Here is a 25,958-nt window from a genome sequence, read left to right on the forward strand (position 1 = left end):
TGCATGTTGCCTGTTTCTTTTGACAAACTAGGAATATGCAATAGGTAGCTTACGCTAATTCAACTCTGCTTTTGCTATTGCTTTTACTCCTTGAAATGCACATGCTAATTTACATCCCTTATTGACCAAAGGATGCTTAGTGTGAGGGTATACTTCTGTTCACAGGCATAATGGGATACATGAGGGAATGAGTGTATGAATAACCTAAAATATGGGTCTCCAAGACTAATGGTGTATTTGGTTTGGTAGTCACTTCCTATCATGGTATTCCTCCTGGGAAAAACTAGTTGTGCTAATCTTCATGTTTATTGAAACATTGAGGCCCTCAGCAGAGGGCATGAGCTCAAACATTATGACAATTTAATGTGGGATAACATTCTTATAACAAATGAGCATTTCATCTTTTTGCATGGCTATTGTCTGTGTTGAGTAGCTGATGTTATAATGCTGTCATACTTGTGATACAAATCTAGATGTTAATAAGCTGCATGCCTGTACTCATCCATTTCTCTGCTGTGCAAAGCAGTCTTGGCCACAGTTGCATGTCCCTTTGCTTAGTTTCCTTTGACATGGCTGCAGTAACTGTATTTCATGTTATCCCTTTTTGTCTTCTAGGGAGGGCAGCTTCTGGCATGTTCTGGTGGCTTAGAACTCGATGGTCTCAACTTGTTACTCTGATGTCTATGCTCAGTGCATTTCTTCTTAGAAAGTGTGTATCCTTTACAAAAAAGTGTTTTCTCTAAGAAAATTCTTTACTTAGTTGTTTTTTAAAAAAAATTACAAATGTATTTTGTTTCATGTGAACTTTCTCCATCTCTTTATCTAGATGCCTTCCAAATATTTTCAAGCTATTACTGCTTCTCATCCCACTGCTGTTTTTACTAGGTATGTGAATTGTATAGTTGATAATAGAAGTTGGTGCACGCTTATTACAGTTGTATCAAAATAGCATTTTTAGCTTGAACTTGAGGTTATGGAGAAGACAAAGCACAAAAGACCAAATTTCAGTTTGCTTTCAAAGCACTGTCCTGCCAGTGGACTGTCCTCTTACCATGAAAAAAATACCCTTAATCAAATTTTATAGAACTCTTTAGACATAGAGTGACTGAGTAAGTGCTCTGAAGTTTTTCCCTTACCCCGGGCTCCTCTCCCCATACCCATTCATTGAAACTGCAGTGAACTTATCAAGTTTGCTATGTAATGATTGATTGTTGTCAGTCTCCATTTAAGAAAAAAAAAAAAAGAAAAAAGAAAAAAGTGATAGTTTAATTCCTTTAACAACTCATTCTAAATCATTCCTTTGGTCTAAACAGTGCTTTTTGTTTCTTGAAACATTGCTAAGTTTAGACTGCTTAGCTGACAATATTCCAGTCTGCTTTGAAATAAACTCTAAGATATTTATTGAAGAATTTGGGCTATTTTTGAAAAGCAATTCATGTCTTATGCCATGAAAATCTTGTAGCTTGGGGAGAAGCTGAAGTTTCTCAACAGCTTGCAATAGGGACTCAAATTCTTTGTACTAGGAGAATAAGATGAGGAAAAGAAGCTACCCAGTGTAGAAAATACTACTTCATCTCACTTAAGTTTTTCAAAAATAAGTGTAATCTGTCAGGTGCTGTGTTTCTATGGAAACAAATTTCTTACAACTTTTACTAGATAATGTTGCAACATGGTATGCAGTAAATAGGATATAAGGCAAGATATTTCCATTCAGATCAAAAGCAGTATTTAATATCTCTTTGCTCAGTGACTATGGCCTGTCTTATTGAATAAATGAAATCTAGGTCCCAGGGAAGCAGTAGTATGTGATTAAGGATCTATCATAATACATAAACAGAAGTTATCTGACTTAAAGCTGCATAAGTGTTGCTGGCTGTTGTTTCTTAACTGCCTTGAGTGCTTAACTTGACAATTTTAAAGCCTTCTAAAGTAGGTCATATTGCTAGCTCTTCTTTAGAGTAGTGTCTGCTGTGTGCTGTGCAAAGACAAGGTAGCCTGCCTCCTTAAGTAAAAGCTTCAATTTGTAGATAGAAGCAGTCTGAGATTTCTCCTAAACATCGTTTTTGCTTTTGTTTCTGCTCATGAAAGGTATGTGGTCTTGGGGGTTTGATCGCTTCATTTTGTTACTGCCCTCATTGAACTGGACAAAAATTTACACAGTACAGAGAATAGATGACTCCGTTCATATTCTCAAACCACAGCCTGATTCTTCTCATTCTGTGCAACCTCCAAAGGTAAGGGGGAACAGTAGGAAAGAACCTTTGTGTTAGGACCTTTTTAACTCCCATGTCTTAAATATTTTGTAATAACTGCTGTTACCAAGAGTAGTGCAAGTAAATGTTTTGATTTTATACATTTAAAAAAAAATCTCTACATCTCTAGGGTACCATAAATATCTTTGATTCTGGTCGTATAACTGAGCTGGAAAAGCAAATGGCCTTCGTGTCTGATAGATGCCATCACCATGATGAAGAATATAGCAAAGTGATGCTTCTACTCCAGAACCTTCAAGATCAAGTTGCCCAGATGAATGACAGAAGTGAAATATTGACATTAATAAAAAATGTGATGAGTCAGCATCTCAAAGATGTGAAAGAAGAGGAAAAGGTAAAAATAAATTTGTTATTGATGCTTTTCAATACTGATCGGAGTACTATCTTATTAATGCAGATCATTAGTGATCTGGTTTTTGAATTTTAATTTTTTTTTCCTGGTGTAGAGTTAACTGATAGATGATAAATGCTAGGGAGTAGAATCATGGATTTTATTCCTCCTCTGTTACTGTTGACAAAGCGTTAATTCCAGATAGAGGTCAAAATTAGAATCTCACATCATTGAAAAGCAGATGAATTTATCCTGTTTTCATACAGAGAAAAAAAAATAATAGCAAAGACTACTAAGGAAGAAGAGATTTTTGTGGTAAACCTGCCTGTATATATCCCCCACTACTGCTGAATCACACTTTCTCTTATTTTTTTTCATTATAGATGCAGTAACTTTTTACATAATCTGCAGAATAAGTCATTCAAATACTTTAGAAAGTTATGATCACAGAATGAGAGAAACGCTATGCTTTGTAGAAAATCTCAGTTATACTGTTTGTACTCAAAGTATACCTTTTTTCTTCCCTCTTTAAGACTGACTTCCTGGCTTTACACCAAGAACACGAGATGCGCCTCAAGACACTTGGAGACCTTCTTGGAAAACTCTCTGTTAAATCTGAGGTATTGAGTTAGCTTTGCTAACTAGTTAGTTGTATCCTTTTTCTGAAGGACTTAAGTTGCTTATTTGCTTCACTCTAATTATTGCAATTGTTTCAGTCTCAGTCTTTGTGTTCTTACTCCTCTCTCCCTGTTCTTAAAGGAGTAGGGGTTTTGCTGTTCCTTTCTTCCCCCACCCTCAAGACTTAGCTATTCACTAAGCTATTCACTGACCGGTGAGGCAGAGCCAAGAAGCACAAACTTATGTAGTTTAGGGACATGAAATTGTATAGGTGGTGCTAAAATGCATCATTATAATGTGACACTTGATTGTCCTTTTGTTATGCATTATTATGTGTGTGTTAAAACAAACTCTTGTATTTTTAGGACATCCAAAAGGAGCTTGACATAGCCAAAGCAAAAACGATACGGTATGAATACTCTTCAAATATATTTTACTCTTTCAATCCTGGCTTTTAAATGATGGTGATAAAAGTTACTCTGTGAAATATAACTATGCTTTTCTTAGTGTTAGTTGACTGCCCCTGAGAGTTTTTGTTGTCAGCACAAGTACTTCTGAACAAGGACCGCTTCTAATGTGCAAGTGGTTCTGCATCTAATTTTTTGCTAGAGAAATCTGTTTATACAGTAGAGGAGAATGTAACTTCTAATGCATTTATTAGAGAATGAGAATTTTTCCTCAATTTTGCTTAGTGAAATATATAATTACTATTTTTGATTGTCTTTGTATTGAACTTGTTAATCTTTTATCAAGACTCATCTTTGTCCATTTTCTTGGCTTGTCAGCTATGCTACAGTCTACTAATGTAATGTGTAATACAAGGAGAAAAACCTGCAACACTTCAATAAGTAGTTTTCCCACTGGGAAGAGGAAAATACTATTACTTAGTGAATTCTTCTTTAAATTAATAAGACTTTAGAATGATGGTTGATTTATTTTTTCTATAACAAACACTGCATATTGATCTGTATAGCTCAAATATGTCCCACTGCTTACAGACTCAACTTAGATAATAACAACTTCATAGGCAAATGTTAAGAAAGTTACTCTAGCCAAAACAGCAAACTTGAGCAAGCAGAGCTTAACTGGTTTGGTGGAAACTTTAAACATGTAGAAATTTAGGTAGATCTGAGTTATTTTGCCAACCTGATGATACTCTAGAGGTCATCACTTCTAGTTTTGTCCACAGCTTTAAAAAATATTTTACTTTGAATACATTCATCCTAAATATGCTTTAAATAAAATCTTTAAGGAACTGTAGGCTCACAATGTTTATATTGATGAATAACTGTACTAGTAAAGTACTTCGTATTAGGCAACTGTTCTGACTCCTTTGGGATTTGATGGAATAAGTGAAACTATTTTTTTTTCTAATTATTGACTCTTTGTTTTTGTCAGAGATGATAATGAACATAATCACCTTTTATCGAAAGTTAAAAAGCTAGAACTAGAGTTGACTCAGATGAAATCAGAGCTGTTAAATTGGCAAAGTGTGAAGACAAGCTGTGACAAAATAGACGTCATTCATGAAAAAGTAAGTTCTGTAACTGTCCCAGTAAAACTTGGTGCTACTTGATTTTTGTTTGCTAACCTTCCTGAAAGGTACTGCAGTAAGTGACATGAGGATAGTATTCATCTTAAATAAGAGTAGTACTTTATGTGCTGGGGTTGTGGATTTCTTTCTTTCTTTTTTTTTTTCTTCCCCATTAGTGGGTGATATTTTACTAGACAACAGTTCACCGCTTGTTTTCTAAAATGGCAATTTTATTTGCGTTTAAGATACCAAAAAAAAAAAAAAAAGTTGCATTCACATGAATTACTTCTCCAAATTTGCATGAGTTAGAAAAGTATTTCTGTTATAACAGTTAAGTACAGTGTACAGAAATACTACTGCATTGTATTTGGAAGTCACTTGAACATGCTTAAGTTTGTGTGTTTTTTTTTTTTTTTTTGAAGCCTTTTGCAACATCACCTCTGACTAGAATACAGCTAACAAAATAGAACAGTAATTGTTGAGGTGGGATTGTCAGCTTTGCCCAAAATATTCTATTCGAGTGTTATCACAGGATGGTCTGGCTGCTTGGGTAGGGGGTCAAAGCATATCCATAAGTGAGTGATAAGTAACTTTAACTCTGAACAAGTACACCACTCTCCTTAGTTTGAAGGCAGCACTGTGGCAACTCTGTTGCCATCAACTTTAATTTTTATTCTGAAGTATTAGTCAGACCTCAAATGTAAACTGCATATTTTGTTCTGCATGTTTTTGATTTGTTTGGTCAGCACATAAAATGAGTCTATTAAGCACCCAGGGTTTTTCACATGTTCTCTTGTACCTCTGTTATTCCAGTATAAGTCAGTGTGGGCTAGATTTATCAATAGTGCTGGAAGTCCATACCGATTTTGTGTGCCTATGTTACACGTACAGTATTTTGTAATAGTTTATAAAGACTAATAATTTCTATTGCAACCATTAATGGCTTCTGTTAGGTCGATGCCCAGGTCAAAGAATCCATCAAGCTTATGCTTTTCGGTGATCGACAAGAAGACTTTCCAGAATCGCTTCTTCAGTGGCTTGCATCTAATTTTGTGAGCAAAAGTGATTTGCAGACTGTTCTGCGAGATCTAGAGTTGCAGATCCTCAAGAATATTACTCTCCATATGTCTTCTACAAACCAAAAACTAACATCTGAAGTAGTAACAAATGCTGTGAATAATGTAGGGGTTTCTGGAATCACAGAAGCGGTAAGTTAGTTTAAGTGCTAAAAAAAAAATCAGCTAAAATTGTAAAAAGCTGTTTAAAGGCATTTGATAGTCATGCTCCATAAATATAAATGTTCATGATTGAGAGTTGTCTACGAGATTATCTGAAATGGGGAAGAGCTACAGAAAATGCTTTATCTAATATATCTGTACAGTCTTGTTTTTTTTGTTTACTGTGAACATGCTTTTCCCCCCACCCCCCAAGTATGCTGTCAGGAAAGCAGATTTCCTAAAATGTAATTGTACCAAAAAATGCAGCTCCGTGACTTAGGAAGGTGGGTAAAAGAATGCAACTCTTGAAGAAAACACTGACTGAGATGCAATATGAGTTTGTTTTAAGCCAGACAGCCATGTGTTAAAAACAGCTTATGTCTTGACAGAGGCTTTCAAATATTATGGTGGAGTACAGCATCTCAAAAATATGCATGAAACTTCATAGACTTGTATATATCAATTTTCTATCAGGTGATATTACTAAAATCTTTCTGTTCTGTTACTCTTCTGTGTATGTACATCTGCAGCAAGCACGCATTATTGTAAACAATGCACTGAAGCTCTATTCTCAAGACAAGACTGGCATGGTGGATTTTGCCTTAGAATCTGGAGGTAAATAGCAAGAAAAAATGCTAATAAGATAAATAGCAGACATCGTATCTGTAAAAATCTAAAGCGAAGGCTAAAAGTTATGGCATCTTCCTGTGTATTGTCCAGTGGTCAGACTACTGTAATCAGTGCCTGTCTCTGATAGAGAGATATCACTTTGTACTTTATGGTAGATAATAGAGGCCAAAAGCATACTTAAAAACAGATGACTCCTGGTTCCGTAGATATGTATAGAGTGGGACAGAATAACTCTGTGTATAACTGGCTAACTGAGAACCACAGATATGTCTGTGTGGGATGTACACATCTCTAAACTCACTTTGGAAAGTGTATTTCCTCAGCTCTTTCTTAAAAAAAAAAAAAAAAAAAAAAAAAAAAAAAAAAGACTTAAAACATTCTTGAAATACTGTTGTATTGGATACTTCCTTAATATAAAGTTTTATTTTGATAGAAGCATCTGATCCTTGTATTAGTGCACTTGAAATTATTAGAATTACTAGTATCTAACAGTATTTTTAATACCTTTTTTGAGAAGAATAATTGGTGTATTCATTAAGGCCTTAAAAAAATTTCTTCGGGAAGAAACAAGTAACTACTTTGCTAATCCAATTTATCTTTTTTGAGGTGGCAGCATTCTGAGTACTCGCTGCTCTGAAACCTATGAGACTAAAACAGCATTAATTAGCCTCTTTGGAATTCCTCTGTGGTACTTCTCTCAGTCTCCCAGAGTTGTGATTCAGGTAATGAAAGGCTGAAACTGAATACTATGCGTTGAGTGGTTTGGGTTGTCTTTTGGGTGATGGATGCTTGTCTGTGGTACTAGGAAAGGAATATACTTTGAACTTTGTTCTTGTGAGTGGAGTTCTTCCAATATATCCTGAGCATTGGCTAGTTCTACTTGAGCCTGCTATGAAAGTCTTAATTTTCCAGAGTGGTGCGTGGGATTTGTGCACTGGGAGGATTCCTGCTGAAAAATAATCTCAATGGTGGATCTTCAAAACATGGCTAGTAGTTCCAGAAGGTGTTCTCTCTTCCTGAAGAGATTGCAGTTAAAATTTTGCAGTCTGTATTCTTTTGTACTGCACAAAAGATATGTAAACCAGTGAACACAGAAATTTCATCTCACGTTCTGTTTGGGCATTGTTGCAGAGGATGAATTGTGATTAGGATCAAAGCTGATGTGAATTTGTATTCTACCAAATAGATTAGGTTCTGCCACTTACTGTCTTTTTAAGGCTATTCTTAATAGTTCAGAATTCATTACAGCTTAAAATATCATAAGGATTTTGTTTTTTCTCCTTTTCCTGAAAACTGTTCTCTAGCCGGACATGTATCCAGGGAACTGCTGGGCTTTCAAAGGATCACAGGGGTATCTTGTAGTTAGACTTTCAATGAAGATCTACCCAACTGCCTTTACTGTGGAACATATACCAAAAACACTTTCACCAACAGGAAATATCACCAGTGCTCCTAAGAACTTTTCAGTATATGTAAGTCTGTCTCTGAACTTAAGTTGTTAACGTTTGTAAATGTAAAGGATATTTGCATTTTATATTTTAGAAAATGAGCTCAAGGAGGAACAACAAAGAAGAGAAATTGATGTTTATGTTTTTAGAATTGTTTATATTCTTGAAGAGCTTTCAGATCTAGGAATGAGTTGTAAAAACTGATTCTGGTGGAGTTGTGATCCTTTTTTTTTTTTTTTTTTTTTTTTTTTTTTTTTTTTTTTTTTTTTCCCCTTGTCTTTTTACAAGAGAAAATGTTGAGGGGAGAAGATACTGGTTTTATGGCTAACATCCTGTTTTAAGCAACTCAGTTCTGCTATATGCCTTTTTTCCACCGCATATTTCCTTCCACACACACGTTTTGGCTCTTCACGTTATCTGTAATGCCCCTTAAATCTGTGTGTTTTTTTTTTTATACAGTTTAACTTTCCTACTTTTATAGGCACTGTTGCATAACAGAAGTCTACAGGCTACTTTGATATAGTTTGATGCCTGAAAGCTTTGTTGTCTAGCTCTTAAATGTTTAATGTGTAATCTGCAAACATCTACTTCTTAACTTCCATCTTGTTTATAACATTGATGTTTTCTTATTCTTGTTAGTCCTGAGCAGTATTTATTGTGTGCTGTGATAGTGGTTTTGCTATAGGCTTCTGAATGCTGCATGTTGATATACAGTTATATAGACATGCATATAGTTTTGATTTTAAATTTGAAGGGATCAAAACTCTTTTACCCTCTTCTTGTAGGGTCTAGATGATGAATATCAAGAAGAAGGTGTACTTCTTGGACATTACTTTTATGATCAAGGAGGAGAGCCACTGCAGATGTTTCCAGTAAAGGTGAGCCTGGATGACAGGATTTAAAGTGTTGGGAGATAGCCTATTATCCATGGTAGTGCATAATAACAGATGAATAAAGGACCCCATTCTCTTTGGGCACTGTACAAATAAAGATGAAAAGCATCTGCCTCAAAACCTGTGATCTAAATAGACTAGTCAGAGGGGAGAAAATGGATTCTGCTATCTGTGCATAAATTGTTTGGAGATGCTATACATGTGAAGAGTCTGCTCTGTGCTTTTCCTTCTGACTGCCTTCACGAATAAGTAATTGTAAGGAAAGGAGAGCTCTATTCAAAATGCCATAAAGTTCGTAAGCTATAATTTAGCTATTGATAAAAGTTAATATTTAAAGGAATCTGAAAAAGTGACATTAGTTGTGCACATATCTATTAGAAGCCTGACTGTAGCTTGTATTTGCTTTTTCCTTCTCCTCCAGGAGAAAAATGAAAACGTATTCCAAATAGTGGAACTGAGAATTGTTTCTAATTGGGGACATGCAGAATATACATGTCTTTATCGGTTCAGAGTGCATGGGAAACCAGCCGAATAATCTCCTACACTACAGCTTGGTTTTTTTCTCCTTATTGTACATTTTATTTTCAATTTGTATATACCGGAAAACCTAGAACACTGGAATCTCTAAAGGATGTGGATATGAGATGTATACTGCAGAATTACTGATCCTCTGATAAAGGTGGAAGACTGTCAGCAGAACTGTATTAACATAACTCTTATTCGCTCTGGTGCTCAGCTTGTAATTGCCAGTTAGCTTTATATTTTTGTGTCCATGCTGAGAAAAATATTGCATGCAAACTGCTCTGGTTCATAAAGCCCAGTTAGCAAACAGGTGATAACCTATTTTATTACAAATGAATGTATAGGCTTTTTTTAAAAGAATAAAACACGTTTTCTGCAACTAGGAATCTGTAATTTTTTGTTTGTTTTGAATCCAGGATTCAATTGCATACTTCTGTTAGCTTGACACCGTAAGCCAGTAACTGTGGTACATTTTAAACGCTGACTGTAGCTAGAGGTGTGCTTCACATGACCCTCATCTTTGACCTTTTTGGTGGATCTGAAAGGGCTTATTTAATAAATGTTAAATACGGTAAATATTATTGTCAGGGATAGTTAATACAACCAAAATTAGTTTAAACACCAGCGAAAGTGCTTTACTGTAACTTGTGGTCATGAGCTGATCTAAAAGTCAGGGATGGTTTTGCCTAAATTTATTTTAAGGGTTTTTACCATAGCAACTCAGTCAACTTGTTTAATTGCTGTATACTAATGTTTATTAAGCAATTTAGCAGACTTACTAGCTCCAATCCAGCTAGTCAGTGCATCAAGACTGATTTGGAACCAGCACTGGAGAGAGGAACAATCCTCATTTGCCAGAAATGATCTATTTTTGGGGACAAATCTATTATGCTGGTTCATTTTATAGTCAATAAATTGTGCTAATGCAACATATGAAAACAAGACTATGAGGTAAACCTTACTAACCTGCATTTACAAAATATTGCCATATTTAAGCATTTTTAATCATTCCTAGAAGATTGAGACAAATAAGTACATGAGTGATTTGTTCTTGCAAGCAGTGTTTTCATGTAGAGCTGAATTGGGCCTTACGTTGAGTTATAACTGCTTATTGCTGCTCTCAGGATTGCTACTTTGAAGTTCCCTTTTCAGCAGAGATTCCCCAAATGTACTTGTATGCAGAAATTTTATCTTGCTGTTACAATTAGTCAACTTAGTGCACATGAACTGTTAACACACTGAACTGCTGACTGGTTTTCTGGATAGAGTAACATGTGTTGCACAACAGTCCTCGAATGTTTAAACAAGTCTCCATGTGAAGAATACTTTCACTTGAGCTAGAGACAGAACCTATGGCCTACGCAGAGGAGTTGGATTTAACATGTACAGGTGTTTTCATATTATAGGTTACATATTTAAAATTAGAATTATCCTGTATAAATTGAAATTACGTGCTTGGGTTGGGCATATTTTGAATAACACTAACTTATTTTTAAAAAAGCAAGATAGGACTTTGTGCAATGTATTTTTGTAAATGCTTTTCAAAATACATCTCTGTTCTTTGCTGCCTATAAACTGACAAGATGCTATTGAGATGTTTAAATAAAGAGTTTTAATTTTTGAAAGTGCATGTAATATTTGAAACAAGTAATAAAGTTTCTTTTCTGTATTTGTGATGACCTGCTGAAATAACTGATATGAGGACATTAGAAACAACAATAACAGGTTAATAGTGATTCAGTTTTACTGTTGCTAGGCATAAGCCACTTACTGAGATTCTCTGGCTTGTGGTAATAGAAAATAAAAGCAAAAGGGGAAGTGGTATAATTAATGTCTGTGGTAAGTATGTGCTTAAAATCATGAAAACAAAGAATGTGCGTGCTGTTTAGCAGCACAGTGTGTATGGTAAGATTAAACATGCGTTTATAAGCTATGTAACAACCACTGATAGTCTTAGCTTCATCCTCCTGTGGGTGGGACCAGCAAGGACAGGTACTGGACCCTTGCCTCAGAAAAAAACAAAGCAGGTTTCTGTGTGTCTGAAGGGTTTTGTGTGGCAAGTTGCTAGATAGTAACCTGTCCTCTGTAGGCTTGCTTTGTCTTCCCTGGCGTTCAGCTGCATGTGAAGTCCATTTTGTCCTTAAGATTAAGTTCACTGCTGTTTGTGCAGTTCTCATGGATGAGCATGTCCTTACTATGACTTATATTCCTGTTGGACTACTTTTGGTAGTTTTGTAGTCTTTTCTCTTTCATGCTTCCTTTGAAAGGTACTGTCTTGTGCTGTTCACAACACCTTGAAACACTTCCACGAAGCAAATACGATTTTTTTCTTCAAAAGTTTGAAACTACTTGGTTCTAAGAATTCCTGCTTGAACTGAGACCTATTTTCTCAGTCTTGTCCTGTGTTGTCTATGTATATTAACACTTAAACTTCCTTTTACTGTTGTGAAGTGTGCAAATGTTGGAACTGTAAATCTTGTTCTAGAAATAGTCTTAAAATTCTGATCATTCTGCCCCTTTTTCCCTGTGGGTTGCTATTGGCTGTGCACTACCACAATCAATGTGTGACCTAAGCAGGGGAATGCTTTTTATGATTGTGTAATTACACAAAAATTGATTGGAGCTAAGCAAACAAAGATAACTTACAAGTGTGTGGGGGGGGGGAGGAGAGAAGTTGTTTATAAATTAGGATGCACTAGGATTAATTACAGACTTAGCTTTTTCTTTGTGGAAGAGAATAATGGTATAAGTGATTCTGCACTGGGCGTGTTGTGGTGGTTATTTATTTATTTTTAATACCATACTTGCTAAATGTTAGTACTACCTTAAGTTCTTGCAGGAAAGCTGTTTTAAGCGGTAAAAGGCGGGGGGGGGGGGGGGGGGGGGTGTGTGGCTGCCGGATCCTCGGTCCGGCAGGAGGGTCCCAGCAGCGCTGCAGCGTGCGCAGGTAGCGTGGGGCTTGCGGGAAGGGTCTACCCCGGCAGGCAGGCTGGTAGGGGGCGGGGTCACGGCGCCCCGCCCCCTGCTGCTCGGCCCCACCCCCGGAGCTCACGTGACGCTCCTCCTCCGCGAAGCCGCACCTCTTGAGCCTCGCGGGCCGCCGTCGCAGTGGGCGGAAGGCGGGCAGCGAGCCGCAGCGCCCGCGACGCCGCTCCAGGGCTGCTCACGTTTGCGCCCGCCTCCCTACCCCTCTCCCTCTCCCCTCCTCCGCGTTGATGGCGGCGGCGATTATGGCGGCGGCGGCGGAGCAGGACGCCTCGAAAGGCGGCGGCAGGAACCGCGGCGGCGTGCAGCGCGTCGAGGGCAAGCTGCGCGCCAGCGTGGAGAAGGGCGACTACTACGAAGCGCACCAGATGTACCGGACGCTCTTCTTCAGGTGGGGCCCGGCCGCCGCGCCGCGCCGCCCCTCCCCCGCCCGGCCTTTCCAGAGCCTTCCCACGCACTCTACCCTGCTGCCTGGCCGCTGCGCCTACGCCCGCTCCCCATTGGCCGCTGCTACTGCCTATCTTTATCCCTCGCTCCCTCATTGGGCCACCGGGGGGCGGGGCGGGGCGGGTGCGCGCAGCGCAGCGCAGCGCGAGCGGTGTCAGCCGCCGGGGGCCAGGCCCGGCCGGGGGCAGCGGCGCGGCCCTGGGGCTGCCGGGCCCGGCGCGGCGCGGCCGCCGCCTCGCTCCCTCCCGCTCTCCCTCCCGCTCTCCCTCCCGCTCTCCCTCCCGCTCTCCCTCAGCTGCCGCTGGGCGGCTTCTGAGAGGGGCTGGCTGGCGGGTTCCGTGTGGGTTCAGCCGTGTTGTTTTTATTTTCTTTCTTTCTTTTTTTTCTTTTAAATACGTCCCTGACTCCCGGGACGTTCATTAATCGAGCGGAATTCTTAAAATTTTTTCGTTTGAGACTCTCTTTTAAATTAATTCCAACTTCTCTGGGAAGCACCTGCTGTTTCAGCTTTATCCGTTGGGCTTGTTTATTGCTCAGTGGAGAAACAGAGCTGCTTTGTGACATGGTAGCAACCTTCTGGCATCACTTGTAGGTTTGGACAGCTCTCAGAATTGCAAACACCACCAGCTCCGTAGGATTTTATTAGAATAAATTCTGCTTGGTGAAATACTTGCCTATGTGGTAGTGACTAAGTAGAGCAGGCCTGGGTGCTTATTCGAGGATATTACTAGTGCTTCTTAGGTCATCGGAAGCTTATTCTTACATTTTTCACAAAAGCTTTTAATGGTTTTTCACATTCTCTGCAACTTGTTTTGGATATCTTTTGTCAAAGTTCAGACCCTTGCTTTCAGGGATGCAGAATGAGGTATCTTTTCTAGGGCCCTGCACTGTTGGTCTCAATTTTGCTTACCGAAAAAGGCTACTTGTGAGAGAAAACAAATTGGAAAATCAAGCCAGGTGTTTGGGGCCAGTCACCTGTGTATATTCTACTTCTGCCAGCAGTGTATGTTGTGCAGCCTGTATATACTAAGCACCGCCAAATTAAAGCAGTGGTTTTCTGTGGTAGCCTTCTGATGGGATTAGTGAGGGCACCATCCAAGTCTCAAAACTTAATTTGTATTTGAGAGTAAATCTAAATTTAAAACCAAGTAGGGCCTGTTCTATAGTGAGGATTATGTGATGTGATTGCTGCAAACACAGAAGGTGATTTGACTCAGCAGATCACTTCTCATCCAAAGTTCTATTTGTATATATATATACAAATACAAATACAAAGTTCTATTTTGTATATATAAGTATTAACTTATATATACAAAAATATGTGTTTTTATGCATTTATGATATCTAAATGTATTAACTTACATATATGTATACTTTACTTAAGCCTTACTGAATTAACATGGAAGAGGAGTTCCTATCTTTTTTATTTTAAACATGGGAAAAAGAAGATGCTCAGTTAAACGAAAAGATGACAGATTCATAACTAGGCAGATGATTTCCCTCTAGGCAAAAAGGTATAATGAGATTGTGAAACTTGTTTGGATAGTGACTGAGGCCAAGGAGTCGTGGTTAGTCTTGTCTCTCCCTTCTAAAGTGTAGTTGAATGTAAACAATTTTCCAGAGATATTAAATTTCATAGATTGAGATGACCTCAGCTGCAGAACTCTGATCGGGATACCCAGTGCTTACTGCTGTAAAACAAAACAGGCCTGTAAAATATTAGCCTGTTCTGTCATGATGCATGTGTTAAACTTGGAATCCTGACTCAGAGTTTCGAAAGTCATAAACTGAGAAGTGTTACAAGCTGGAGAAGGGGAGGGAGGAGAAATGGAGGAGGAGGAAAGATTAGCATGAGCCTGCCTCCTGCAAAGTTCTTATCCCTCCCTGTGATTTCCATGTAAGGAGGAAAACTGCTGTTCCTGACTGACCCCATGCAGTGAGTCCTGTTTTTCCTCTTAATATAAATACCTGAGCCAAGTGTTGTTAGAGTGTGTGCCGACTATGTTCAACCCTTCTCTGTTTATGATTTGGCTATTTAGTCATACTTCCAAGTTTAACACTGCTGTTGTAGTTGAATTGGCTTCTGTTTTCCTGATGTTTGTGGGCAGTCTTTCTGGTATTAATAATCTGTGCCAGGATTATAGTTACGAACAAGTTGTTCTCTGGTTTTCGGTTAGATTGATGTGGTGAATATTTATTTCTATTAAAAATCCCTTTTTATTAAAAAGTATTTTTTTAAGAAAACTTTTAAATGTATCTTTATTTTTATTATAAAACTGTTTGTAGCATCTTTAAGTATCCACTGTGATAGTTGCCAGATTAGGAGCTCTCACCAAATAGCATTTTTAGTCCACTGGAAATGAATTTTAGAAGTGAGATTCACAAAGAGATTCAGAATCAAAAGCCTAGAAGCAAATCCAGAAACAAGATCAAGTGTAAAAATGCGGGATCTGCTGGTCTGTCTGATTAATGCCCATAGCATTTACTGTGGTGATTGCAAACTTGTTGAGGATACTTATTTTAAAAAATCCCTATGCTCTCCAGTATTACAATACTACTAATTTGGATAAAAGACTTCGGGATTTTTGAGAGGAGTGTCTCTCCTCCTTTGCTCATTATCTGATCTGATTTTGCTGGTAAGACTTGTCCCTGGGAACATTGCCCCATGACAGCAATTTTGTGTGCAGCACAAAGGGCTTTTGGGATCCACCAGTTGTTTGTTTTGCCCCCAGTTATGTGGCCCCTCTTACCCCTACAGTCCCATCCCTTGACGACTTTGCTCCGAGAAATAGCTCTCTGTCACCATGTCAGGACGTCTGTGCCTCACATCTGCTCTAGCGAGGGGTCTTACTGCTGCAGGAGCAGAGATGCTGAGCAGCAGTGCTGCTCTGACAGGGTGTAACAGGAGGGGGAGAAGCAGGCGCGTGACAGGACAAGGTGTTGTCGAGGACGAAATGAAAATTGCTAAAGCAGTGTGGTAGAATTGGTGTTGTAGGATTTTGAGATGAGCAAATTGCCTGTCATTATTAACTGATCAGAAAATGCTCTTTTTGAGACAAGGTTAAGAGAAATGGAAATTGGAAACTGTGTCTGCTCCCACTTCTTAAATGTTTTTATAGGAAATACTGTATTTCTAATCTAGAAATGTGACTATCCAAGCCTATTAGTTAGTGATAGTGATGGTGTGCAGGAGGCTGCAGTCACAGTATGGTGCTAAGAGGCTCCTGTTCTGTAGATAACTATTGGGAGCAAAGTTTTTCCTCCTTCATTTCTTAGTTAACTCTTAAGCATCGAAGGTAGGTACTGGAGCACCTGTATTTTGAAGCATTACATTTGAAAGACCAGATCTGTTTTATGAATTGGTGACCACTTAGACTCTGTAAAGTGTTGCGCTGTAGATCTTGCCGGCTCCTCTTGTCTTACTAAAGACCATCAGAGATGAGCTATTTTGGTTCAGTAAGGGGCTGATAGTTGACTTTTGTCATCTTATCTGGTAGGCAAATGTAGTGGTCAGAGACTTAAAAGAATAAAAAGAGGACATCGGTGGTAAAAGAGCTGGCCCCAGTGTGGTTCCTTCATTGGAGAGAGTTGTTACATATTGGTATATTGCTATAAACACATATAATTATAAGTGATGCAGCAGAACTTGTTAAGAGATCTTGATTGGTTGGCGTAACTGGACTGTGAGCATTGCTGTGTGTAGGAGCTGTCCAAGGTGTAAGGTTAAGCTGTTTCCCCATGACTAATTTAGTTTTAGTAAAAAACTCTAATATGACAGTCTGAGTGGTGTAGTTTTATACGTTGACATCTTCTGTTCTGGCAAACTGTTGGAATAATTTACCTTTCTTTGTTTCTGCGCAAATTGGATTTGAAGCTCTCAGATTTCATTCGTATGTATTAGCTTGTATTCCATCTAGTCACAAGCAGAAAACTGAAACCTGCAAATGGTTTCAGTTCAAGGAACGTCATTATTGAAACTAACTTGATTTTAAATAAATACTTTATAGCCTTCATTTTAAATCTTAGTAGTCTTTAATCACTTGAGATGCAAATGATTTTGAGCATGCACAACTTGCTGCCTAGTGGTCATTTTTATCAAGGACTTGACCTGGCTTTGCTATTGATTTCAGGTATATGTCACAAGGAAAACATGCGGAAGCAAGAGAGCTAATGTATTCAGGGGCATTGCTGTTCTTCAGTCATAACCAGGTAAGTCACTGTTCCTGTATGTGTGGTTTTGGGATAGTTGTTGTTCAAAAAGTTTAAGAGGTGAATGGTAAATTCTCAGTGGTATATGTTTGGAGGGATTGCTCTGTAAGACCTGTTGAATCTTTCCACATGAAGTATTTTGCTAAATTGGAAAATAATGAAGAAATGTTTGTGTATGTCCAAACAATAGTCTTAGTCACATTTGTTTTTGCTTTCCTGGAGGCTTCTCCTTTGATACCACCGAATTACAATTACTTTTTATAAGGGAGGATTGAGGCTTAGTGATGTTGTGCCTTGTGTGTACTGCTGATAAGTATAATTTGCTTCTGGCCAAATTCTGCTTGAGAAACAAAACTTTTATTTAATGATATCTTCATCACTACCAATATATATCTGTTTTGTAGCAAAATAGTGCTGCTGATCTGTCCATGCTGGTTTTGGAGTCTTTGGAGAAATCAGATGCAAAAGTAACAGATGACCTTTTAGGTGAGGTGACCTTTGCACTTGCTTTGCTGGAATTTAAGATGCATTTTTACTTCAAAATACTTGTGTTGTTGTAAAGTCTTGAAACCTGATTTGTGTGTGTACTGTGGTCTCCCACGTGACTAACATAATGATAGAATAGAACTGGGGGCAAAATTATTGGAGAATAATGGATTCCTGGTAACCAACAGTATTCTGAGCACAGGGGCATGTTTAGACCAAACATTGCTGTTCTGAGGCATTGTTTTTTTCCTCAGTAGAGGAGTGAACGTGTGGTCCACACAGCCAGTGGCATCTCCAGGGCTTTGGTGGCTGGCAGTTTCCCATCCCAGAAATGCAGTGGTGTGTGCAATATTTGTGAATCAGCCCTTCACAAAGAAATTTTACCTGTTAGACTGTCAGATTCAGAAAACAGTTCAGGAAGACCTCCTTAAGAGCTGCCTGGCCAGATTACTGCTGCAGCATGGGTGAACCAGTGTTGTTAGCAACCTATGTACTGGGAGCAGAAGGCTGGGACAGTGGCATACTTTGTTTACTTAGATTGTCTCTAATATTTTGCATCCCATCTAGTGAGTTGTGATGGTCCTTTCCCGAGCTATGGGCTTCTATTCCTCACGGCTTCCTTATGAATGCCAAGCAGTCCCATAGCCTGAAATCTTTCCTCCTCCTTCTGACTGTGTGATGCTCTGGGATATTCTGCCCCAAACTATTCGATGGGGAGCTGTTGCCTTGCCGAATACAAGACAGCTTTTGGCTGTGGAGTACTGCTGACTGAGAGATGCAAGATTGATTTGGAATATGAGAAGTGGCTCATATTCATAGGCACTGCTTTTTAAGATATCTTGTGAAGCCTAATAAGGGAGCTTAAATATATTATAGCACTGTATCTTAAATGTCTTATCTTAAAGATGTGCTACAGGCAGGAGGTCATACTATTGCTGTTAATGTTAAATATTTGTGAATATTATTGCTTCCAGAAAACTTGGCTAAATTGTTTAGTTTAATGGATCCAAATTCTCCTGAAAGAGTGGCTTTTGTATCCAGAGCACTGAAATGGTCTAGTGGGGGATCAGGAAAACTTGGTCATCCAAAACTACACCAGTTACTAGCAATTACCTTGTGGAAAGGTAAGAAAAATTACCTGGATTTTTTTTTTTTTTTTTTTTTTTGATAATGCTGAAAATAAGATATTTTAAGAGAGTTACTTTGGAAATAATTTAAGGAAGCTAAGACAGAAATGAATGACTTATTTCTGCTGTTACCTGATATTTTGTAATAACTTCAGCTTTACATTACTAACAAAACAAAATACACACCTCCAACTCTGTATTGGTGCAAAACCCCAAATGCAGCTGCTGAAAACCTCTCTATAAAAGCAAGGTCTAGCCTTTAGACATTCAAGTAGCTTGTAAGGTATCATTAGGAAGAAAACTATTGGAGAGTAAGCTGTTCTATTTTTTATTTTGTTTCCTTTTTAAATCCTGGTTAAACCTGTAAAAGACAGAAATACATCACCTAGACTGAAATATGTCACCTAGCATCTGAAACAGTCTTTGGGTCTCGAATTAGATACTTATGAGACATTGACCAACAGACTTACTTCAGACATTTCAGAATGAATGCTGATGCATTTGATTTATTTGGGATTTTATCACTGCTGTAATGGGATGTAAGATGGGCTAAAATGAGCTAAATTATTTTAATTGTGGATGATGGTCTTTTAATATGTTAATGCTCAAAACATACAAAGGTGAGTGAGAACAGTTGAATAAATGCTCTCTCTTTTGAGGTTTCTCATGAATTAATAGTAGTGCAAGGTTCATCTAAGTTTTTCAAGAGCTGTAAAGCAGTGATCAGGGTTTCATATTATAATCTTGACCCAGTGTCAACAGTCCAACTCATTGCTTCTTTCTGTGTCGTATGCAATCCCATAACTGTTCTCATGTGATTTAGTTTAGCTTTTGGTGGCTGCTACCAGCCAAAAAGGGAAAATTTTGTACATATCATTAAAGTTTGAAACTGAGACCTGACTCAGATAAGGAAACTGTTGCATTTTGAAAGTAAAAATCTACATTTTCTGACTGACTGCTTACTCTCCTTTTGAAGAACAAAATGCTTATGTTTGCTTAGTGTTTTGTTTTCAACAGCTTCATCAGAAGTGGCTCAGATTTTTAAAACAAAAGCTTCTAGATTCCAAAAATTAGGAGCTTTCCAGTTTTGGTTTGTCATTACTGTGGGTTTGCATGACACTTTGCCTCAAATTAAGTTCTAACAAACCATTTGCATTTTTTACGCCTTTTATTCCTACATAATTGCCGTTCTATTCAGCATATGGAAGTAATTTTAATTTTGATAGCAAGAATGGGCTAAGCTAAAAATAGGAATTACTTACCTTCTCTGCACTTAGAAAGAAGGATGCTGAAGGTGCTATTTGATTTCTTGGTGCACATGCTTAAATATGGAACTTTTTGGTTCCTCTCCTATGTGCTGATGATAGCACTTTAAATGCCAGGATGCTGTTGAACAAAATGATATGACCATTGCAAGGTAGCTCTTTGTTCTGGTAGCCTTGTTCTTTGATGGCATTGAATGAAATGTTTATTAATAGTAGCGATTCAAATATATTTAGAGTAATATATTTATTATGTACCTTTATAAGCTGTTTGTAACTTGCAAAAGAAAAGGGACTCTGTCTTTCTGCTAGTCATGTTCTTCATATACTGTATGTTTAGCTCTTGCTCTTTTTCTGGCTGTAATGTACAAGCCTAGCAAATGTGTTTTTTAAGTATGTTGAACTGATTTTTTAAAAGCCATTTTCTTTTTCCTTTTATAGAGCAAAACTATAGTGAATCTCGGTATCACTTCTTGCACTCCACAGATGGCGAAGGATGTGCAAATATGCTAGTAGAATACTCTTCATCCAGAGGATATCGCAGTGAGGTGGACATGTTTGTAGCACAGGCGGTCCTACAGTAGGTGTTAAAATTTTGTTTGACTGTTTTACTGGGATGTCAATGTATTTGAGGCCCACCTAATTTAATCAAGATAACTGTAGGTTAACTGCCCATAATTTTCAAAAGAAATTGTGAAACTGGCCAAAGTTCCCAAATCTAAATTTGTGTGATAGCAACAAGAGCAGACTGTCTCAGAACTAGTGTGTTGAATTGGTCAGATTTAAAAAAAAGTATTAAAGTTGAAAAGTGAAATCATCTTAATTGCTTAAAGAGTGAATATAATTTGTGTGACCCTGAAAGCATCATTCTTTTGTTTTTATTAACACTGACTTGCAACTGGTTAGGATTTGCCTAGATGACCTTACCGAGACTGGGGTTAGGTGGACTTTGTATTTGCATTTATCCTAGTACTTACTGTCAACCCTGTGGTCTTAAGAGTCAGTTACTCTTCAGTTACCCTGTATGAACAGCAGCGTGATAGTGCTTTTTCTATCAGACTTGCTGTTGGCTTTCACTTGCTTTAAGCATTTATTTTGTAGGAGGTGGGAATACAAGTTATTACGTGCATTTGCAGAGCCCAGGTACAATTAAGGTTAACAGAGCCAATTTTACTGTATTTAATCATTGATGGCTTTCTTCAGTCAGGGAAAGCAGCTTATGGAGGAGTCTGAGGAGGAGGTGGAGACAGGGCTGTGCAGCAGGGAATCAGGGAGTGTTGGGGGAGAGGGAAGAGGTGAGAGCAAGCTTGTCTCTCTTTTGGCAGCAGTGAGCTGTCACATTAGTCCTGTTTCCCATAGTTGGTTAATCTGGACTGCAGTTATTCTTGAGAGGTAGAAAATCTTTTACAGGTGACCAGCATATGCAGGACTGATGGGGCTCGCTCTTAAACAATTCTGTGGGGCTTTGTTTTTTTTTTTGTTTTTTTTTTTTTTTTTGGGGGGGGGGGGAGGGGGGAAGAGGAGGCAGAAATTCTGGTGAGAGCTTATGGGTATGGGATTATTTTCTCTAGTATTTATACAGAAATGCTACTACATCCTTTACTGGCCTGTATCTCAAATACCATGCTAAATCCTCTTTCATTAGATCATAAACTGTGATGTAAAGCACTCTAATTGCTTGCTCAGCAGTAAGGTGAAAGAGTCCCTGCATGTAAGAGAGTTTGGCTTTGGAGGCCAACTTGTGACCAAAAATGAGATTGCTCGTGGCAGTCTTCCCAGTACTTGCTGATAGCATTTGTCCCAGTTAAAGTCTGTGTTAGGCCTGTGGACTTACAAAGATTACCGAGTTAAATTAACTGGATCTGAACAAAGATTTGACCAGTGTGGGAAACTGATCTGTTAACTGCTGACAAATCACTCCAGAAGCCAAGGCATAGTTTTTTTTGTGAGACTTTTAGATTTGTGTATCAAAGCCATTAGTGCTCCTGATGCCATGTTATTTTGAGATGACAATAAGAGAATGACAGGGTCATTAGACACACACAGATGCATAGTGAAAGGAGATGTATTTGGGAGTGGATGGGGCAAGGTGAGAAACTTCTGACTAGGTTTTTATCTCAGTGTGGTAAACTATGGATCAGTAAAGGTAATGTCTCATTTAATTTGAATCATGTGGTAGCCAGTCTTTCCACACTTTTAATTGATGCCCTCTTTCAGTGACCTTCCTGTAGACAATTTGCTATTAATATTTAATAGTTAATGTCAATTCCTCCTCAACCCGCTTATACCACAAGCTAGTTACACAGGGATTTTTATATCCTCAGTTAATTTCCAAACAGTTGCCAAAGATGTGCATCTTTAGTTTGAGCCTGAGAAGGCTTCTATGCACAAATGAAGTAGAGATTGTTGAACATTTCTTTCTGCCTGTAAAATTTCTTCTCTATATTTTAACTTTTTCTGTTCTGCTTCCCTTTACAGATTTCTCTGCTTAAAAAATAAGACCAGCGCATCAGTTGTTTTTACGACATATACACAGAAACATCCGTCAATAGAAAAGGGTCCGCCCTTTGTTCAACCACTACTAAACTTCATTTGGTTTCTGTTATTGGCAGTTGATGGGTACAGTTTGATCCTTTTCTTTGTTCTTGGTTACCTTTTTATCTGTTACTGAGATTACATTTTATGTTGTTTCCTTTCAGAGGAAAACTAACAGTATTTACAGTATTGTGTGAACAGTATCAACCTTCACTGAAAAGAGATCCCATGTATAATGAGGTGAGTTACTAGTAGTTGTGAACAGAATATAACGTACAGAATTAGTTAAATAAAAGGTGATTGTCTCCTATTTTGTAACTTTGCAAACCTGGCAGGTTATAGTTGACAGAGTCTGCCACAGCCACCAAAGTGTACTGGCTTTTAGGGTTTCTTCTAAGCAGTTAGATACTGATGGATACTTTATACTGTGTATGTGGAAGAGTACCTTTTAGGAGCAGGATGGCAGTTCATAAATATAGCACATGCAGCACTTTCTAATTTTCCTTGACATGTTTCAAAAGCAGGGATTTGAATACAGCTTGTAGAGAGAGGTCAGTGCCCCAGCTTGTGTGGTTTGGTTTGATTGCTGTCGAGAGGATTTCCACCTGATGAAGTAGTTGACATCATTCTCCATCTTGTGTCATTTCAGTACCTAGATAGAATAGGACAGCTTTTCTTTGGAGTTCCACCCAAGCAGACATCGTCCTATGGAGGATTACTAGGTAAGCTTTATGTATGTCGACTAGTGTTTAAAGATAGCACCAGTCTTTCCAAATGTTGGCTTACATAAAACAGATGTGCCAAAACCAGGTTATATTTGTTCTAACAAGCATACTGTATTTTTTTTCCATGGCCTGTAGAAAGTCACTACTGTAGAATACAAGATGAATTGGTTGCATATGAAATTAAAGAGACAGAGCTAGTAGACTTTTTGAGCAAGGAAGAAACATGTAAAATACTCTTAAAATTCATTTTGACATTACAGTATAACTTGTAACTGGAGAGCAAAACCTTATTTGTGTTAAAATTAAATTTGCTCTGATTTCAGTGGCTGCTTTTCCTAAAGTAAAATACAGAACTTTAGCAGAGATCTAACTGGTGTTGATGCAAAATGAATGCTCTCGAAACTTTGAAATTAATACTGCCTTTTTACAAGAAAGGAAAAGACATAGAGAAATTCAGCCCTTGTTTCTTGGCTTTTTGAATAAAATGAGACAAGAAGAGATTGAACTGGATTACTTTCGTAAAAAAGTCTAATTTTTTTCCTTGAGAACTAAGCTCTTCCTTTAGTAAGCTGACTTGAAGCTTTACCTGTAAATTTTGATGAAAAACATGAGCATCACAGATTTCATATGCAAATAACAGCTTTTAGAAATTCAGGCATCTTTAAATTGAGCAAAACAAGCGGCTGCATAAATGCTTTTGAGTTTCAGGTGAATTCTTTATAGTGTGATGCACAGCAATGTTACTGTTTGAGAGTTTCATGATCGGAGGTGTCTTTTCATTTATTATTTTCCTCCTCAGGATGCAACTATGTTTGGGTGTTTCTTCCAGTGTACTCTTAGAAAAGGAACAGTATCAGAATACAGCTTCCCATATCAATAGATTCCTAGTTGAAACAGGTGTGGGAATCACTTTTACTGCAACAAAAGTTTTTTGATTAGTCTTTATTGAAATGTGCACCCTAGCAGGCAGGTAGGAAAGTAGTTGTTAAAGATTATGAGATGAGAATCTAAAACTGGCAAATCTGACTGTCCTGTATTTAATGTAGGAAATCTTTTAAACAGTCTGATGGGAACTGGAGAAGACGATGACACAGAGGATGGTCAGGAAGATAGCAGTCCTATCGAACTTGACTGAATATTTTTGTCCTTGAGTGCTGTGTAAATCTGATGATTCGATGACTCCAAAGACAGTTTTGGAATTTGAATCCTGCAGTTGTTTCTTGGCGCCTAAAAGGGCTCCTCTGGTCTTTTAGAAATGGTTGCTGAAATGTTTATAATGTTCGGTCTATATTATTTATGTAAAAAAAAAAAAAAAAAGAGAGAGAGAAAGAAAGAAACCAACAAAGAGTAGCCAAAAGAACCAATTGGAGCAATTGTTAGCAGGTTTCCAATACAGCGGCTGGTGACTTTGATTAAAATATAGTCTTCTGTGGTTTCTGATGCAGTACTCCCTTTTGCACAGTAATTCAGCAAAGCATAAGTATGGGTCTTGTACCTCACGCCCTACCCAATACCGTCTTTGTTACAAGAAAGCCTCCTTGACCTCTGCCATCTTCAAGGAACATCTTGGAAGGCAGGATGATTAATTGAATAATTTATTTGTGAGGCTGGTGCCAAAAGTATTGTGAGATGAGCCGTACAGTATACTATCAGAGATGCACATTTGAGATACTGATACCAAGAACTCATTTCCACTGCAGTGAGTCAACCTGCATGCTATTCATGCTGCCTTTCAGTCTAAGATCTGGCCGTGGTTGAGCCCACACGTTTAGCTGATATTTTTGGAAAAGCACAAGATGATTGAATTGGTTTTGAGTAAAAGCTGATGAGTGGGACATAGGTAATAATTGGCTTCCATGTGGATCTCTGTGGCTTAGGTATATATATATGTATAAAAAAAAAAAAAATTCTGGCATCTAAAATACCTCCTCTGGCTCGCAACTCTACTCCTTTGGAACAGATTCTTTTTCAGTGTAAGTAAGTAAGTTCATAAACATATGTAAAGGTATTTTATAAGTGAATGAAATGATTTGCCACAAGTAACACATGTTTAAACCGCAGTTCTATGTAAAGAAAAGGGATACTGCAGAACTTTATGTTCTTCATGATATATTTATTTTTCTTGGGTGATTGATTCATTTAACACTTCCTGTAAAAAGAATAAATCAATAAATAATGGCATAACTTCAACCCCAGTGATAGGCATAGCAATTCTACATCTCCTCCTCTTTAATGCAGCACAGCGGATGTCAGTGGTACAGTGATAAGATGAAATGGGGAAATGCTTTATTTTTTCATGGTGAAAATAAAAAGGCTTAGATTAATAAACGGCAATCATGCATAGGGGAGGGAGGGAATAATACAAACGTATTGACTGTATGAAAAAGAAAATGCATTGAAAGGAAGACTTTGTGTTAATTGTGAAGTCTCAAATAAACACTTTATACCAGGATGAATGACATTACTGCTTTCTGAGAATTTTATGAGCAGAGATCTTGTATTTGTTGCAAGTTTTGTCCTTGCCAGATTTGACTGTGGATCATTTGGATCTCAGTACTGCAGCTTTATCTTCGTGCACCAAAGGCTTATTTTTAGACAGGTATTGTAATGTCTGGCAGGTGATGCAGGTCCAAGTTTCCTTGATTTGCAGCAAATTCAGGGAAGAGAACCTGTTTCCTGCTCTGTCACATATGAACTAAGTCACATGGTCATTATT

The 25,958-nt window shown here is 38.0% G+C and overlaps 2 protein-coding genes across 13 annotated transcripts in view; both read left to right on the forward strand.

Moving 5' to 3' along the window:
• Positions 1-11,091, forward strand: part of SUN1 (Sad1 and UNC84 domain containing 1) — a 35,281-nt gene extending 24,190 nt beyond the window's left edge. For all 11 annotated transcript variants that reach the window (XM_062588445.1, XM_062588449.1, XM_062588448.1 and 8 more), the window contains 13 exons: positions 616-709; positions 827-885; positions 2,089-2,234; positions 2,383-2,607; positions 3,138-3,224; positions 3,588-3,631; positions 4,621-4,756; positions 5,710-5,964; positions 6,504-6,588; positions 7,210-7,325; positions 7,908-8,075; positions 8,837-8,929; positions 9,366-11,091. In XM_062588445.1, coding sequence (XP_062444429.1) covers positions 616-709; positions 827-885; positions 2,089-2,234; positions 2,383-2,607; positions 3,138-3,224; positions 3,588-3,631; positions 4,621-4,756; positions 5,710-5,964; positions 6,504-6,588; positions 7,210-7,325; positions 7,908-8,075; positions 8,837-8,929; positions 9,366-9,479 — 1,622 coding nt within the window. In that variant the 3' untranslated portion in view covers positions 9,480-11,091. The remainder of the gene's footprint in view (positions 1-615; positions 710-826; positions 886-2,088; positions 2,235-2,382; positions 2,608-3,137; positions 3,225-3,587; positions 3,632-4,620; positions 4,757-5,709; positions 5,965-6,503; positions 6,589-7,209; positions 7,326-7,907; positions 8,076-8,836; positions 8,930-9,365) is intronic.
• A 1,460-nt stretch (positions 11,092-12,551) lies between these two features.
• Positions 12,552-25,703, forward strand: GET4 (guided entry of tail-anchored proteins factor 4). 2 transcript variants are annotated; one of them, XM_062588457.1, is made up of 9 exons: positions 12,552-12,842; positions 17,029-17,107; positions 17,512-17,593; positions 18,568-18,717; positions 20,469-20,562; positions 22,461-22,601; positions 22,682-22,757; positions 23,167-23,239; positions 24,289-25,703. In XM_062588457.1, the coding sequence occupies exons 1-9, from the start codon at positions 12,682-12,684 to the stop codon at positions 24,375-24,377; spliced, it is 945 nt and encodes a 314-aa protein (XP_062444441.1). In that variant the 5' UTR covers positions 12,552-12,681; the 3' UTR covers positions 24,378-25,703. The 2 variants fall into 2 exon arrangements, with proteins under 2 accessions (XP_062444441.1, XP_062444440.1); XM_062588456.1 differs by having other exon boundaries at positions 12,553-12,842; positions 20,424-20,562.
• The last annotated feature ends 255 nt before the right edge of the window (positions 25,704-25,958 follow it).

This window comes from Rhea pennata, chromosome 15 (genome assembly GCF_028389875.1).
Source record: "Rhea pennata isolate bPtePen1 chromosome 15, bPtePen1.pri, whole genome shotgun sequence".
NCBI lineage: Eukaryota > Metazoa > Chordata > Aves > Rheiformes > Rheidae > Rhea > Rhea pennata.